This window comes from Adelges cooleyi, unplaced genomic scaffold (assembly GCF_023614345.1).
Source record: "Adelges cooleyi isolate 19-005CV unplaced genomic scaffold, UGA_ACOO_1.1 ACOO_flye_CR_arks_rails_tigmint_CR_PRNA_2, whole genome shotgun sequence".
In the NCBI taxonomy this organism is placed as follows: Eukaryota; Metazoa; Arthropoda; class Insecta; order Hemiptera; family Adelgidae; genus Adelges; species Adelges cooleyi.
This window is the reverse complement of record NW_026095860.1, coordinates 8,603,223-8,621,398: the sequence shown is the minus strand read 5'-3', so window position 1 is coordinate 8,621,398 and position 18,176 is coordinate 8,603,223. Positions and strand designations below refer to the sequence as shown.

At 33.3% G+C, this 18,176-nt stretch overlaps 4 protein-coding genes across 4 annotated transcripts; all 4 read left to right on the top strand.

Annotated features, from left to right (window-relative positions):
- The first annotated feature begins 3,818 nt into the window (after positions 1-3,818).
- Positions 3,819-5,890, top strand: LOC126833777 (enolase-phosphatase E1-like). The gene has a single exon (XM_050565305.1). The coding sequence runs from the start codon at positions 3,898-3,900 to the stop codon at positions 5,701-5,703; it is 1,806 nt and encodes a 601-aa protein (XP_050421262.1). The 5' UTR covers positions 3,819-3,897; the 3' UTR covers positions 5,704-5,890.
- A 6,392-nt stretch (positions 5,891-12,282) lies between these two features.
- LOC126833599 (short-chain dehydrogenase/reductase family 16C member 6-like) lies at positions 12,283-15,064 on the top strand. Its single transcript, XM_050565024.1, has 6 exons — positions 12,283-12,528; positions 12,837-13,169; positions 13,618-13,747; positions 13,816-13,933; positions 14,004-14,117; positions 14,788-15,064. Exons 1-6 carry the CDS (start codon positions 12,364-12,366, stop codon positions 14,906-14,908), a joined length of 981 nt encoding a protein of 326 aa, XP_050420981.1. The 5' UTR covers positions 12,283-12,363; the 3' UTR covers positions 14,909-15,064.
- Positions 15,065-16,281: 1,217 nt separating this feature from the next.
- LOC126833502 (uncharacterized) lies at positions 16,282-18,067 on the top strand. Its single transcript, XM_050564886.1, has 5 exons — positions 16,282-16,421; positions 16,996-17,135; positions 17,203-17,352; positions 17,408-17,588; positions 17,666-18,067. Coding segments are annotated over exons 1-5 (801 nt in total). The 5' UTR covers positions 16,282-16,420; the 3' UTR covers positions 17,995-18,067.
- Positions 16,353-16,934, top strand: LOC126833503 (39S ribosomal protein L34, mitochondrial). The gene is made up of 2 exons (XM_050564887.1): positions 16,353-16,517; positions 16,592-16,934. The coding sequence occupies exons 1-2, from the start codon at positions 16,483-16,485 to the stop codon at positions 16,824-16,826; spliced, it is 270 nt and encodes an 89-aa protein (XP_050420844.1). The 5' UTR covers positions 16,353-16,482; the 3' UTR covers positions 16,827-16,934.
- Positions 18,068-18,176: the final 109 nt, after the last annotated feature.

Genomic DNA, 18,176 nt, shown 5'->3' with positions numbered 1-18,176 from the left:
GTGTGTGTTTCGTGTACGTGACTTGGCCACCCCCGTGACGAGGAATGCCTTTCAATTCAAAGCCGCTTGTACCACTGAACCAATTTATCTGTATCTATCTATATCTAAATACACCATAGAGGAAATAAATAGATTCTATTCTATTAGGTTCTTTTTCAAAGTAAGCCAATGAGTAATCGAATGTAGTTGAGTATCTTCAGACAGACAATCGCTGTAGTGTTGACCAAAAGGATACGACGTGAAAAGTAATTTAACACCTACATAGTAATGGTTAATGGGTTATATCAATGTATTGAATTTTATTCAATTAAAATACAGGCTGTAGTGAACGGCATTCAGATATCGAGTACTCACATAAAAAATAATTCATGGAATAACGTTTTCAGTAAACACATAGTACCTACCTATATTGTAGTTTGAAAACATATTATTAATTTAGGGAACTCAATCTGAAAGAAAAAAAAAGTGTATCGACTGTATTTTTTTACTATAGCCTATAGATAGTAAACGTGAATTAGGTTCGGATCGTAAAAGTCAAGTAATAGCAATTTGATTAAGCAAAAGATAGTCGGTATGCAACGACTATCAGTAACAATTAGGAAAGGGATAAAGACAGGGGTGTTTTTTTTCACCATATCTTTGCAGTTTATTTATAATGGAAAAATTAAATAGTAGATAAAGTGTTTAAGTCGAGAACACTTTATATACAATTAGACTTTTAATATATCATTTCTGGATTCGTATGCGAAATTAGGTCAACATTTTCTCCCAAAACCCGAGACATATGCTTTCTAAAACTTATGAAATAATGTAATTTAACTGTCTAAAGTAAATTATCTTAATAAACTGCAAAGTATCGCTGTTTAAAAAAAATGTCTGTGCAATAAAAGGATTTAACAAGGTTTTTTTGTCGTCGGTTGTTAGAGGAAAATCATATATTTTTAATGATTAACATACAATGTTGGTTAGATTTTGTAAACTTCAGGATACCATTCGAATTGAGTTCATAATTAGACTTAAATTTTGGTAGATAGCATAACATCACACTAAAAAAAATACACTTTTACAAAAAAGTAAAGACATAGATTTTGTAGTTTAATATAAACTGAATAAATATTATTTTTGATTCAAATTTAGTTAGGTAAGCCAACTTAAAGTTAATTTAATATTATACTCGGTAAGGTACCTTATACAATGATTTTTTATAGATACAACTATATTTTCCTCCTTGTAAGGTCTTTTGAAAGTAACCCACCTTTTACAGAAAGAGACGCAATCTAATAACTTTGTAGAGAAGCTAAAATTTTAAGCCTTCCTAGTTATACTTACTGTTTGGTATAATTTGATGTTTTATAATTTTCAGCAACAGTTAATTAAAAAGGTATAATCCACGTCATAATTTATTTTATATTACTACCAAAAGCATACTTTTAGATTTTATAATCTAAAAAGTAAACATTTTTTACCTGTACACCTTGCATGACTAGTTTATTTTTTCAAATTTCCATAACTATTCCAAAATAAATCTTGAATTACTACTAACATTGATTAAATACAAATTGTAGTTAATCAATGCTAATACTAACACACGTTACATTGTATACTGAACAAACTTTCAAAGTGAACGTTAGACAAAGCGGACATTGAGCCAGGGACTTTTATGGACCCGAGTCGATGCCAACTGGAGATATCACCGCTGGTGCAAATAGTATAATAATATGTATAAATATTATTAAATTATTGATGTTATCGGTGCGCCTTGAGTCACCGTGACTGTACAAATTTCCCTTACGAGGAAGACTTTTATCAAGCTCTTAATATTTTTTTCCTCCCCAAAAAGGAACCGACGACGATGACGACGATGATGTACGCGTTAAGAACACATCATGAATGTATACATTATAATGTATACATTCATGTTATTATTATATTATACGATAAACAATAGGCACACAACGATTCAGTTTAGGGGACCGATTTGGTCGGTCGAAACGCGGTTTGTGTCACACGCATGCGAGATAATAATAATATTTTTTTTTTTATTATTATTATTGTGCTTACAGTCTAGGGCGACACGCCGGGACTCCAACGACTTCGTTATCTACAATGTGAACACTTACATATTTGTATATGTATATATAATATATATATATATATATCTCGGTTGTATATGTATGTATGTGTGTTTTTTCTTCTATTCAGTGGGACACTTTGCTTTGTCTAGACGCCTCGGTGTTTTCTGGCGATCATTCGACACAGAGAGTGATGAACTTCCTGGCCGCCATCGAAATCGCACGCGTGACCTCTCCTCCTCCTCAATTTCTTAGAGCCTGAATGACAATAATTACGGTTTAGTGTATTTTATTTTCAATTTTATAGGACCGACAAGTAATGCTAGAACTTTTTTCTTTTTCTTTAAAGTCACCTCATAATGTTTATTGACGAGACCCGGAGCTAATGACGCGTGTAGGGTAACCGGCTATTATCGGGTAACCGGTATAGTCTTAGCCCTTAGGACATTCATCGACGATTCGCCGTTAACCGAGTAGAACGTCCGAGTTAATCCGGAATAGGTGCACACGCAGAGTTTTTTTTTTTTGCATTCCAACAGCAGACCGTGCAAATATAATTACATGTTAATGTTATGCTGGAATTACCGGGGTAACTGTTCCGTGTAAAATCCACGTCGTTTTTGCGGGCGTCTTATCCAATCCGGTGACGCGTAACTCATAATTTATTATTAGGCATCTTTATTAGATCAACAATAGCACTTATTGAACCATTTTCTGTATTAGTGTTATAGCACTTAGGCCTTAGCACGAAATACAACCGTATGCAGAAAAAATCAGGGGAAGTGGGTACAGACTACATGGGAGATTTCGCCTGACAAAAACCAACACGTGTCTGTAGTTAAGTTACATTTGGGGGGGAGGGATATAACTGATTGAAAATATCAATTTTAAACTAATAAGAAAGATTAAGTTCTAAACATATTTTTAAAACTTCCACCTTTATGTGGGGGAAGAGTTTTAATGAATTTTGGATTTTAGATTGTTACCGGTTACAGTATACATTTGATTGAAATTTTGATAAAACACAATTGGCTCAAATGAGGTTTCTAAGTGGATATAGTCAAAAAATTATTTATTAAATACATAATGACATGCATTTAATGAATATTATTTGATAATCACGATTATCTTTTTGGCGAAACAATAAAATATGCCATGAAACCTGGAAAAATTACTAGGAGTCCACCCTTGGTCAGGCCTTTGCTCTTTGTCGCAGTTGCATTTTGATTTGGCTGGTTGACAGGGTTGTGGTTGATAACTAAACGTTGACCGACCACAAGGTTAGTGAATTTATGCCGAGTTCATAAAAATTTACAAAGTTTGTTTCCCAAGTAATTATTTCAGATACGAGAACTCATTTAATTATTTAAACACATCGAATAAAATCGTAAACAAAGTCAATGACTCGAGACGAAAAACTAGTTTACCCCTTAATTGTCACCTTCCTCCGTTGCGTGTACGATTATAGTTGCTGTGGTGTAGAGTGTTACGGTCAAGATCGTGATGATGCTAGTTCGTTGACCGAAGGAGGAGGAGGAGTGGATCAAGAAAGAGTGGTACACTTATATGTATATTTATAAAACTCATTTACTCAAACGCTGACGGAGCGACGGACGGTATATCCATAATGCTTGTTAACTATAAACATACGCACACGCACGCTTGTTCTAACGGTATGGACGGGTCGAATAAAAATGTCGATTAAACCATACGAGTTGTTTTTCCAGTCGACATAGGCTACTACCGGTTATGAACGGCGGTCAGCAACGAGGCGGACGACTAACACACAACACATCAAACTGCAGTGCGATTGCTGAACGGTACGATGACGGTCGATTTGCGAACAATTTGTCGTCTGATCGCGGCGGCCGCCGTGTTCTGCACGCTAACCTTAGCGGCGCCGGTGTCCCGCAAGACTGTCACGTACGACCAACGGCAGAATGGTGAGTTCAATCTGCAAGTGGACCTAGAAGACGTGGCTTTACTGTTTTTGCCAAGCGACGAGTTCCTGTCACGGAGGTCTGGCCTGCTGGGCGATAAGACGCTCCAAATGTACGAACGCCGGCACAACGGAAATTCGAGAAAAAAGCAAAAGAACTGTGCGACCACCACCGAGAAAAACATACCCGAAAAGGTAACCACCGAGAAGAACAAACCAGAAAAGGTAACCACCGAGAAGAATACACCAGAGAATAACAATTACGGCACCGGCGGAAGCGGACCGAACACACCAAACGGCGCTAATACAGACATTGAAAACAATATACCTGAAACGCAAGCCGGACCGGAAGAACAGTCTGACCCGTCGGCAATGGATAAGTTGTCGGCTCAGCTATCGAACGCTGTCGAGTCTACCGCCGATATGAAATTCGGTAACGAAGAAAATTTAATCACTAAACCCAATGGCGTCGCATCCTACCCGAGTGAAATTCTATCGCAATCAACAATCGGTAATACCGAAGTAAAACCCGCAGAAGACAATACTATGGTAGCCGTAAAGACTTTGAGCAGACCCACGCCAGTATCCGAAATAGTCGACAGTATCACTGTCGCTGCTGAAAACGACGGAAAACCTGAAGCATTGGTAGCCGTCAACACGGTAACCAAGTCTCCCTCGGAAATGGTGATCGTCAAGACCGTGGAGAAACCGGTCGAAGTCTCGGTCGCCGAATCTATCGTTAAGTCTCAAAACACAGACGCAGTCGTGACTGCAGACGTTCAGTCGGTCATCGCGGACAAACCCGCCGAAATGGTCGTCGTCAAAACGTTGGATAAACCCGTCGAGCCGACACTCGAGGGCGCACTAGCTTTGGTCGCCGACTCAACTGTGAAGTCTCCAAACTCGATTGTGGCCGCGGCGCTCGACGTTAAGCCGGAATCAGTCGAAAAGCACGCCTTTGCGGACAACCCCGTCGAAACGTTAGCCGTCAAGACTGTGAAACAACCAAATGAAAAGGAGAACCCGGCGACTATCAAGGTGAACGATAAGGCAGTCGAGCTCCAAGGAAACGCGGTCAGCCCTAAGATCTCTGCCGGGCCCGTTGACACTTCGAGACAACCGGACAGGCCGTCAGAAAGCGTCGGCAAGTCTGAAGAAACGGTTGTCAAGAAGACGGCGGAGAAAGACTCGGTTCCGGTTAAGTCTTCAGAAATTCAAGTGAGCGCCAAAAAATCAGTGAGACCCGTCGAATCGGTCGGAGCGAAGACTGAAACGGACAACAATTCGAAAAAATCGACAGAAAACGTCAAACCCGAAATGGTCGCCATGAAGACTGTGGAAAATCCATCTGCGGCAGCACCGACTAAGGTTGTCGCTGAAAAACTAGTAGCGACCACTGTAAAAGCGACGGAGACTCATTCCGTTGCGGACGACAAGCACGGTCTAGCGAAGTCCAGTAACAACGCCGCCGACATGGTGGTCGTCAAGACGGTGGACAACCCAGCCACCCCCGCAGTGATAACCGTCAAGACTACGGTGTCCATGAAGGCCGTAGTAAAGCCATCGGCGGCCAACTCAAAGACTTCATCGGTTACGACTGGTGGCACGTCGACGTCGCGCAAGGTAGGAGATCGTAAACCGTTACCAGCAGTATCCTTACAAGTTGCACCTTCGACCTTGGTTACTGCGTGACCGCGAAAAATTACTTTTATTTTCAATTAACTTCCCAAAAAAACGCGTCATGTTTGTGATTCGGCATTTGCCATTGTACTTATTTTTAAGATATTTATTGCCCGTTTTCTAATGTAGAAAATGTATTTTAAGTGATGATTTAATTGTGTTGTTAAAAAAAAAAATTTTTAAAATTGTATTCAACAAATGATTCGTTGTTTATTATTTTTTAATTAATTATTATTATAACTAGAGCTTCGCTCTAGCTGGGGGCTCCGCTCCCAGGCCCCCGAGTCGGGCGGGTAGGTCACAGATTCCCGGTACTGTACCCGGCTACGCCGGGCACGCTCACGTCCCCTCGCTGCAAAGTATTTTCGGGGAGGTCACAGATTCCGAGGGGGGTGCCCGGCTGCGCCGGCCACGGTGTCGAGCCATCGCAATACGTCTTAAAGGAATGCCGTTATAATTCATGGTACCTATAGGCTGTATCTAGTAATCAGAATTCATACCTAGTTATGGACAAATATTTTGCAAGCTAGGTACTGATTAAGTGTAGAGTAAGTCTAGCTATGTATCTGTAATTTTTTTTAATTTTAAATTGAAAAGAATAGTCTAGAAGTTAGACGGTTAATAAATATCAAGTGTCCGGTGTTGCTTACTTGGGTTGCTACCACTTTTACCAATTTGTATGAACTACCAATGTCCAGTTCCTTATCAGCGGGCGGAATTCGTATAGATAACTGATAAGGACGGCAGGTCTCCGAGTGTTTTGGCATTCGCTCGCTCGGAGCCGTCGCTTCGCTCCGCCAACTAAAAATATCCTAGGTTTGTAGGCTACAGTCTATGAGGAGGTAGCAGGTTTAAAATTAAGTTTAAATTAAAATTTTAAAAAGTTAAAGAGACTTGATAAGAAGCTGGCCATTGGGAAAAGTGTACAATGGAAATTGTCTTTGGTAAAAGTTGTTATATTATAGACCACGTCATCAATATAGGCCGGTGTAATCCCGCTTAATTTTATAAGTTGAAAACAGATAAAAATGTCTAGAGGGCAGTCAGCTAAATGTCTGTTAAGGTTTACCTTTGTGAAATAAAATTTGTTTAAACGTAGTATGTTATATGTCTGTACACAGCAGTTCCGAGGGGGGGTGCCCGGCCACGGTGTCGAGTCAGCTCACTACGTTTTAAAGTACACCGTTATAATTCATCGTACCTTTATCTAGTAATCATAGTTCATACTTAGTTTCAAAAAAGTGTTTTGCAAGCTAAGTACCGGTTAACTGTAGTGCAAGTCTAGCTATCTGTCAGATCAGAAACGTCCTACTACTAAAGCGAGTGTGCTACTTGCTTAAAGAACAATTTTTTTTTTTTTAATTTGAATTGTTTGAGGTGTTGTTTACTTCACGGGCTTGGTAATAGCTATGGTTAAAAATAGAAAGAAATGTTTGGAAGACAGTCGGCTATATGTCTGATATGGTGTTCCTATGTGCAACAAAACTTTTTCAAACGTATACGTTATATGTCTAGATATTGGTTGAATTAAAATCCTTATTTGTTCAGAAATCACCGTCTATGCCATTGTTCGGTAATGACGTACTGTACTTTTAGAATGTAACCAACAGCATAATGCATTAAATATGTATATTAAAGGTCTGGTGGTTTAACAGAAGTTCATAAGTGTTTAAGAATTCAAGAGTAAATCACATGAATGAAATGTCTAGAGGCCAATCAGTACATACTATATATTAAATAGGAAAATAATTGAAGACTAATAAGTAAAAATAATTTGTAGCAAATATTTTTGATTATTTGGAGTGTCCGGCGGTGATTATAAAAACGGTCAGAGTACAAAATGATAATAATAATAATAATATTCAGTGCATAAAATACCTATATTATTTTATACTTATCCAGACATATTTTATACATAATAGACAAATTGATATATACATTAATACTTTTTTAAGTAAACCATGAAAGGTATAAATCCATATGTTGATATATTTTTAGATGGCTAACCAACAATTCATCCTACTAAATGATAATAATCAAAAATTTAAAAATAATTTGATTTTTCATTATGTAGTATCAATTTAAAAAAATATAGCAAAATCTATAGATTTACTATACTTTTTAGGGTGGAGCGAATACTTATATTATACTTTTATAAATAATAAAATAGTAAATTAAATGTTGATTTTCAATATAAATTTTAACCCTTTGAAGCACAGCATTTTTTTCTCTGATTTTCTCTGAACATGATTATGAAGGTGGTAATAAATATATACCACTGTGCGAGAGTAGGCTATTTTTTGAAAAAGTGGTATATTACTTATACCACCATGCTTCAAAATGTTAAAATGCAATAAAATGATTTGAAATTAATATTTTATTTTTATGTTTTAATAATGCCCTATGTCTGAAATCACACCACAAAAAAACCAAAATAGTCAATATTAATAAGTATCTAATTTAGTTCAAGCTATATCAACAGCAGCTCAAAAAAAAAAAATATATATATACATACATATAATATAAAAAATTAAATAGTTAGTAAAAATAAATGTTCAGACAATTTTTTTGATTTTTGATTACTACTCATAAAAACGGTCTAAGAACACAGAATGTTGAACGCTAAAATAATCTAAAGACAACTGTTTTAAGAATTAAAAAGATGATATAGGGACTTTTGCTGATGCTTTTAAAAAACATACCTATAATTTTTTATTATAAGACTGTGTAAAAATGCATTTATTCGTTGGTTAAATAAGTATTATAAAGCCAGGGAGTAAAAACTGGAATGATTACAATAGCATAAGATGTTGCTATGTATAATGTGATTAAAATAAATTAGATCATATAATATAGTTATTTCTTATTAGAGCGGAATGAACACAGATATTTTATGTCAATAATGTATATAAATTTTAAGCACACAAAAGTAGCCCCAGGTGTATAAAACTAAAAATCTATTGTTTTTAGATCTGAACAATTTTTATTCAGTGCATCGAATATACTATTATTATTATTTAAAAAAATATTTTTCATTTTTCATTATATATATATATATATATATATATATTATTATTTTAACAACAATAAACTTTTTTTTTAATTAATCCATGTATTATGTTATTTTTAGATAGGTCAATAAATGTTTTTCTACTAAATAATTTACAATAATACTTCCTAAAAAAAAAATTATCTGGAAAGTGAAATCAGATACATGATTTAAAAAAGTAAAGTTATATGTTTGTCAATTTCAAAGAATTCAAACTATATTTTCAACTTTAATGACAATTATTAGATTTTTTTTAGCTTGAATTGTTGATTTCCACATAGCTTACCTACAATGTCAGAATTTTCCAAAGTTAAAATATTAAAACCACAAATTAAGTCAAAAAACAATTTTAAGAACCCCAAACGGTTAGTGATAGTATTTGATAGTGATCATACATATTTATATAGGTAAATCATCCTACTAAATGAAATAATTAAAATATATTCAAATAATGCCAATTTAACGTGAAATAATATATCATTAAAAAAATATATAAAAAAACTAAAATAATTTTTATTCTATGTAGTGATCATAATTGTACAGCTTTAACAAAAAAATGTGAAATAATTAATGTTTTAATTATTTGTACATCAGTATTGTACGTGTGTGCATGTTTAGAAACTAAAGCGTTAAGAGAAGTCGGTTAAGACACTGTATAATGAAAAAAAAAACTGTCAATTTAAATTAGGGTTGAGTGTAGAGATTAGATAGGCACTAATTATTAAAAAATACTTCATAAATAACAAAAAATGAACTTCTACAGTGTAAGTTTTCTGTTGGCCGCAGGCAAATTAATCGGTGACGGCATAGGATAACAGTCTGTAACCAATGGTAACAATAATAACTACTTATTGTATTAACTAAAGACAGAGTAGATAGAAGTAGCAATCAATCTTCTAAACGGACACGCATCAGTTATGATTTCACTATAGTATTGGCCTAAAACAAATAATTTACATATATATAAAATAAGTCAGTAAGTTCTTTAATTGAAAATAAATAGTAGATATATATGTCAACAAATTTTTCAACAAAAAATATGAAATGTATCGTTATCACCACACACAGCGGTTTGAAAAAGATAAGAATTTTGTACATCTAATTAATTTGATAATTTGGTTTAAGCAAAATGTAATATACTACTATACTATATATAATTATATGTATTCTAAATCTAAAAAACGTACCAATATCCAACGACGCATATTAATAGGTAATGTTTGCACACCGGGAAACGGAAACACGACAAAAGATCGCCCGACAAAACGCCGCCGGACAAAAAATCGACAAAACGTCGCCGGACAAAAAATCGACAAAACGCCGCCGGACAAATCGCCGCCCCTAAAAAAACCGCCTCTCAGTAATGCTAACACTAACAATACTTGTATACAATATACGATTATTAATGGTGTTAGTTGTGCTGCCAGCATGACATATTATTAAGGAGTAATTATTTCACATTTTATTCATTAATGAGCTAATGACTCAAACGAGGCTGTTTTTAAAAAATATTTCCAGATGGCATTTTGAAAGTCGGATAAGAAGTCCGAATGTTTTATAATATTTTTTATAATATTTTTCTATAATATTTTTCACCACAAAAAAAAACGATATTTTATTATCTCTAGAAAACTGTTTACCTATTATTGAACTGTTATCTTTGTTTTTTTTATAAATGCATGTAGGTATTACCTATATATTTTTAGTACTTATTGCAAAGTGTATAGGTGTAAAATGGTGTTATTGTTTTAAAGGAAGGCAAAAAAATTATACACAATAATTATTCGTGTACCAAACAACACATACTAGTACATTCCATTCGATGGAAATGTTCACAAAAAAGTTTAAAAAAATAACATCCATCAATAAACGTAAAAAATCAAAAAAACTTGTACATAAATATATGTATAAATAAAGTTAAATTTTTACTTTTATTAATAACAGTTAACTGGTTATTCATTGACTTCAAAATATAGATGATAAAACACAGGGCAAAACCGCACACTTTTTAACATTGCTGTATTCAAAAACCGCACATTTTATAATGACGTATAAACTATTATTTATATATATATTCTAAAAACATTTTTTTGGTACAATTTATATGTTGAAAAATTTAAGATAAAAAATTAAAAAAAAAAATTTTAATTTTATTTGCTGAAATCATTTCTAACGTTTTAAAGAAATTTCAAACGATCCCCGTCCCTAAAAAGTTCTTCCCAACATTTAAACAAGTGTTCCTAAAAATGAACCCAATATCATTCAAAATGATGTATTAAAAATATTAAAATGTGCCTATTAACTAACTTGTTTTTCAATTGGACAGACAATATTTTGAATACTCTTATTAAGCTTACGTCATTACTTCCTATTATCGTATTATTTTCTATGGATGACATCTCTCAGCGTATTATTTTTTGCGGTGTCTCTTGAATGTCATTAGAAGCCTTGCGTTTACAATTCATTTATTACGTACCTCTTGTACCTCTTTTTACCCAATATAAGTGTGCGGTATTCACCTGGAACCGGTACTTACCTGGAAACCGATGAAATGTGCGGTTTTTGGCTGTAACCAGTTCATTCAACCCCTGTTATATTGTATCTATTTTATCTTATTATTCAGGTTTACCATGTTATATTTCTCATTGTTAATTAGATATTTGTCCGTATTGTTTAAAAAAATTAAAATAAAAAAAGACTATAATGGCAGGTAGGAAAAATAACAGTCGAGTTGCCGCGCCAAAAGTTGCCGAAAATAGCATTATCCATACAAATTTTAATAACTTTATAATGTATTATAACACAATTTTAGTTTTGTCCAATTTTTTAAAATAAAACTAAAATATGTATACATACACGATACTTATATGAAAAAACGTTTTAATAATATTCGTTTTTCCGCTATTGTTACCTACTTATTTAAAAATAGAAAAAGTTATAAATGTATCTTGAGACATTTTGAAGGCAGAAGTGCTAGCTTTCAGATAATTTTTTCAAATATAAAAAATTAGTTTTAGTTGATAACTTTTTTATTCAAAGTGATTTTTCAAATGTAAATGAAATGGAGAAAATATGCTAATTAGTGTTGACTAGAAGGCTGAAATTTTGTATATTTCCTCTTTTTGAAGAATAACAACAATCTAGGGGTAGAGCAATAAATTGTGTTTGAGTCAGAAAATTGTGCTTGTATAACTACGTACAATTAATTAAGTAATATTAAATAATTAAAAATCAAAATTTACTGTGAATAAATTTACGTATACATTTTTTGTTAATTATTATATCATTGTGTTTTATTATTATTATTGTTGCAATTTATTTTATTATTACATACTTATATCAACCATAAACAACAATTACTAATTTTAATAATGGTCTTCACATTACTAATAAAAATGTTTTAATTAATAGCGTTTATTTTACAATAGGTAAAATAACCGTGTATATTGATAATTACACAGTATTATACTTTATTAACAATATTAGTTTTTATTATCAATTATATTGTTTTTAACGTCGTAACACTTATCAACCTAAGCGTTTTACTTTCTTAAACTGTTTTGCTGTGGTACGCAAACGAGTCTCTAAACTTTTTGCCTATAAGTTCATATCATACTTCCAACATGGCAAACACGAACAACAGCTACGCACTGTTACCGGCTGATCCGATCAAATTACTTTTTCAGATAGCTTTATGTATTTTACTTATAATACCGACAGTTCTATTGGCAATGGTCAAACAAATTATCGGATCTCAGAAAAAAATAATCAGAGGTCAAATAGTCGTGGTAAGTGATTTAAATATATTAAAATGTTCATATGAAAATCGATATGAGGTCTTTACTAACTATACAGAATGTTGGATAGTGGACAAGTAATTTAAATAAAAAATTAGTTTTTCGGAAATGGGATAATGTAGAGGTGGAATGTGATGTAACTAGAATAGAAAAATAAAAAATGTATTTGTAAGAGAACTTTAGGTTTGATTGGAAACATTTGTTTTAAGACTGATCGTTTATCATTGCAGCTATTCGTCCTTTATGATTGGTATTTCAATGGTATTGTAATAATGAACTCTATAATATTGCCTAATTAGATTACCGGAGCCGGCCAGGGTTTGGGGCGTGAGCTTTCCATGAGATTCTACAGGTTGGGCGCCAAAGTGGCTTGTGTGGACGTGAACGGCGATAGTGCCATCCAAACGGCTCAAGCGATCAAAGATGCCGGTGGTGTGGCCAGAGCTTACGCAGTAGATGTAACCAAGAGGGATCAGATCAAATCAATGCACGAGGCGATCAAAAAAGAGTGGGGTCAGGTGGACATAGTGGTGAATAACGCGGCGATAGTTAAAGGTCACTTGTATGTCACCCCCAACTCCGACAAGATCATCGAAGACATTGTGGACGTCAACTTACTAGGACAATATTGGGTAAGTTTGCCTAGAGATTGTTTTAACTTTCAGTAATCCGAGGTCTATGACAGTATATAACAAAACATATTATGGCTCTTATTTTCCAAATCCTTCTAATTGGCAACACGTTTCATCCATCAGTACAATATTATCTCACCCTCGCCTCGGTTCTTGATATACATTTTGATACCTTAGACACTAGCGTATATCGTCGTACCTAATGAGACACCGGTTAACACTGAGTGTACCCATAGTTAAAGCTATGTTGATTTAGTATAAATTACCTAAGTGCCAAGAGGTATCGCGTGACCTCCACGAGCGTCTCAGCTGATGTCATCGCTAATCAGATCAGATACCCTTAACAAAAGCTCCCTACTCCTGTGGCTTGGATTTAAAAATTAAAATCGAAATTAACACTTGACACGAACGCGACTATTGATGTGTGTGGTGCGTTTTGTTTTCTCAGGTAAACAGAGAAATACTTCCGTCAATGCTAGAAAGGAATAGCGGACAAATCGTCGCTATATCGTCCATGTCGTCGATGAGCGGACTGGCTAGCGCGTCCTCGTATGCGGCCACCAAGTGGGCGACAAACGGTAAACACGGCCCCTAATATCATTATAATAGAATTTGAATTTCTTAAGTACTTTAACGAGGTGTGCAGGTATGATGGAATGTTTGCACAACGAATTGAAATCTCTCAACTCGAACGTAGTGTCCACGACGGTGTGTCCGTACTTCATAGATACCACCCCGGACATTTCCACCTCCTGGGAACTTAGGTAACTGCCTCAAATGACCAACGGACAATCGGACTGAACATTGTAGTTGATCAAATTGTTTTATTTTTAGACTACCCGCAATGCCAACCTCGTATGCCGCTGAAATAATAATGAATGGAATACTTGAAAACCGGAGGATATTTTCAGTGCCCAACCACTTAATGTGTTTAGTGGCGTTTGGCAGGTATTCCACTACTATACTTACAAGCTAGCCTGACTTGAAATCGTTTAATTTTCTTATTTGTTTTGTGATACCTAATGCTCAATTAATTATACCATTTAATCTGTGACCTCCCCGACCCCAATATGCTTACTATATCCCAATATGACCCAACCCCACTGTGCATGTTTTTTTTATAAATCAACAATTTAGTCTTTTAGTTTTAAGTTAGTTTCTCTAGTAAGTTAATTTCTTATTGAGATGGCCTAGAAGAAAAATTATTGTTTTGTATTATTATCAAATTTACCCTGATATTAAATGGTAGAAATATAAAGTACAAAACAAATATATTGTCCATTTCTAAGTTCTAACCAACATTATAATGATCTCAAGCTAAGAGGTATTATTAATCTTATTAGGAAACGAGGTTTTGTTTATACTTTCAAATAGTTTATAGTTTTACTTTTTAGTAGGTCTATGTATACTGAATAGGTACCAGTACCATATACAGAAAGTTTTTTTTTTTTGGATGGGGAAGGCGCTTGTTATTTAAGCTTAAGGAATACATTTTAGAACAGTTGACTGTTACATACCTACTCTTTTACTGTTACATACCTACTACTCTTTTATACTATTATATACAAGCCCCATGGTCTTCGGCACTGTTGATACAACATGTTTTGTTATTTTTCAGGTTATTACCAGACAATTGGCAAGAGTATGCAAGTAAAATATTCAGTGTGAAAATCTTACCAACGCTTGATGATAAGGAAGTTGAAAAAAATTATCGAATTAAGAGTTCGGCTGAAGTATAGCATAATGATATTATATTATAAGTTATAACAATGTTGAAGACACTAAAATTAAATTTAAACTAAATATTTTGTACACTGCGACTTCATTAGCTAATGGCAAAAAGTAACAATTGTATGTTATGAATAACTGCAATAAATATGCTTATAATTCGTTTATTAGGTTTTTTATTTTATATCCTACGCACAAGTTTTACCAACAGTCCAGCTTTAAGATCCTAAGTTCTATAACTACTCTTAAAAACATTAAAACAATTATTTGGTAATTATTGGTTTGTGTTTACTTATACGACTGTTACCGTACTGTACTTTTAAAAATTTCTACATTTTTAATTTTTTTAAAAAAGGGTAAACTCTTGGTCCAAAAAAGTACGTGTACGTTTTACAGAAGTTTGCTTAAATAATAATAGCCCAACAGTGGATATTTATTGTGGGGATACCATACCCAAATATATAAAATAAAAACATATAATGCAGAACCAATACCAATACAATAGATACCTTTTCTACTGCACATAGGAACAGTAGATAAGTAGTCGATTAATCAAAGAGTCGTTGAATTCAGGTGGGCTATAAAATACCAGAAAAATGAAAATGGGCTTTTTAAGAAGACGTCATATCTCTATTTATTAAGGAGTTAGGTATAGACAATTTTTTGAAAAATCTTAATTTAAAGGTTAAAGTTTAAACTGTGATGTGTAATAAATGATGAGTCCATTAATTATGACTTTTTGGTAGTGGATTTGATTTTCGGACTATCACAGCATCCTTGATAACGATAAAAAAATGTCATCTAAACACAGCTACGCATATTCTCTATTATTGACTAAAATCTAAATAATAATCGTAAATTTATTTTTTACATAATATATAATAATGAGAACTTTATCTAGGTTCTCTCGTCGTTTTTTTTTATATTATTAGTAACCTAACATTCACAATTTACATATTTTTTAAATCTGACATTTTTTTTTCTTTTATTAGCCTTAATTCTGACCTTTTTTACTTTTTTGAAGTGCGTGTATTTCCTAAGGTAAAATGTAAGTTTTCTAAAAAAAATCGACAAGAGACAAGATAACCTTAGTTAAAGTTTTTCTCTCTTTTTAACATTTTTTTACTATGTTCTATGGCCATTTCGCTTTGACTTGCACGTTTTTACGATTATTTCTAAAGGGTATGACGTATTCTTAATATTGCCTTTGTAATTACATACCACTCAAATAAAATTACTGATTTCCAAATTCCAATTTTCATTAACATATGCCGAGGAATCATGTCTTATCTGGCAAAATGATAATAAAAAATAAGGTATGTCGGCAACTTTTGACAACCGTAAAATGGCTGCCGCGTGCAACTTGCTGGAATACCTATTAATGTTGCCATGTTGTCAGATAAGAAACACATGCGTTCAGTCATCAGTGTAAATCTGAATGCACGTTGATAATAGTCGACTAAAGTATAAAAGCATGAAAAGTTAGTGGGTCTTTATTATGTATAATTAGATGAGAAACTACAAGTAAGTGCGATTAGTATATTATATATTTTCTATATTTATAACTTAAGAGGTTGGTTTTAAAATGTCCCTCGGCAGTATTCTACGCAATTCTTTTCAGTAAGTAACTATTTGTTGTTTTTGAAACATAAAACAGTCTAATACAATGTTTTATAATCAATATTATATTTTAGACATATTATTGGACTTCCGTCTATTGGTGTGAAACCCGTGAGCTTTTTAAAACCAGAACTTCTAAACCCGTGGTCAGTTGATTTGATTCGTACGAAAACTCGAAATCATTTTCCAAGACCGAATGAAGCGAAACGTATTAGGAAACATGGCTGGTGGACTAAAATGGCAACGCTAAATGGACGTAGAACGTTGCAAAGAAGGATACTTAAAGGCCGTTATGTTTTAAGCCATTAACATTCGTGTTATATTAAATAATACAATATGATATCATGTAGTTTTTCTGTAATACCAAAACCTGTAACATTCTATAGTATGTAATAAAAAAAAATGTGAATGCTCAAAGTTTGTTATTAATTTTGTATGAAACCTTATTATTTGCTAATACTTATCGTTTTTATACTAGTGATAATGAAACTTCTCGGATGTCGTTCAATTCGCTTTATAAGGTATTTTAGTGATGTTCAGAAAGTTACCAAATTTAAGCCGAAAGCTAGTAGAAAAATCAATTACTGTACACCAATACTTTCAGAAGAGAGAAAAAAGGTAAAACCAACAAGTTATATAATTTTTTTTATGGATATACAACTAATTAGGGTGAAACAATTTTTAGTCAATTAATAAAATTGTTGCCTTACAAATATCTGGACGGTATCTAACTTGCACTTCATTTTTACGAGATGGAAATATGTTGGTCGATTGGAAAATGCTTTGCTTTCCAGAAAACATGTATAAATTTAACCTGAACGACATTTATAACTCTGTAAGTAATTAGCTATCATTGTTTGGCTCTTGATATAGAATTTGGATTTGCATAGGTCGTCGACATAATGAAAGATTTACCACAAGGCGATGCATACTTAATAGAAAACTATATGAAAATGCCTAGCAACGTGAATGTTGCCGGAGCCAATCTTTTTTATATAAAACTACAAACACTTGCTATGCTCATTGCACTTATCAATAGTAGTCAAATGAAGGATCTATCCACAAATACCAGTAACTTTTTTTATAGAAATTAACAATACATATATATATTTATTTGTTTAATACGTAGTGATATTTAAATTTTGTAGATGAGAAAGATAGTAAAGTAGTACTCATGAAAGCACGTTTGCACGCTAGGCTGTTTAGAATAATTGTTGGGACAGAAATAATTTCATCGCAAACGATAACCGAATCGATGTTGAAAGGTAATTTTCCTGAACATATTACGCCTATCACACCGGGAATTGATGCAGTCCTGACTTACAACTCGGTCCAAGATCCCGCAATTAAAGAGCTTATGTCTAATGGACTCATGATGGCATTAACCTTTGTTAATTTGGTACTAAACTGCAATCCAAACAGTTTACAGGCACTTAGTACAAGTTATAGCAAGAAATTGAAATCAAATAAAAAATAATTTAAACATTTGTACATTTTTAAAAATGTATCAATTTTATTATAAATATATAACATATATTTAAAACATTAAAAAAAGATGTAACTATTTGAAAATCTAAAGTTAAACAATTTCATATTTGTTCAAACATATCTAAATAATATCACAGATATTAATTATGTTTAAATTAAATTTTACTATTT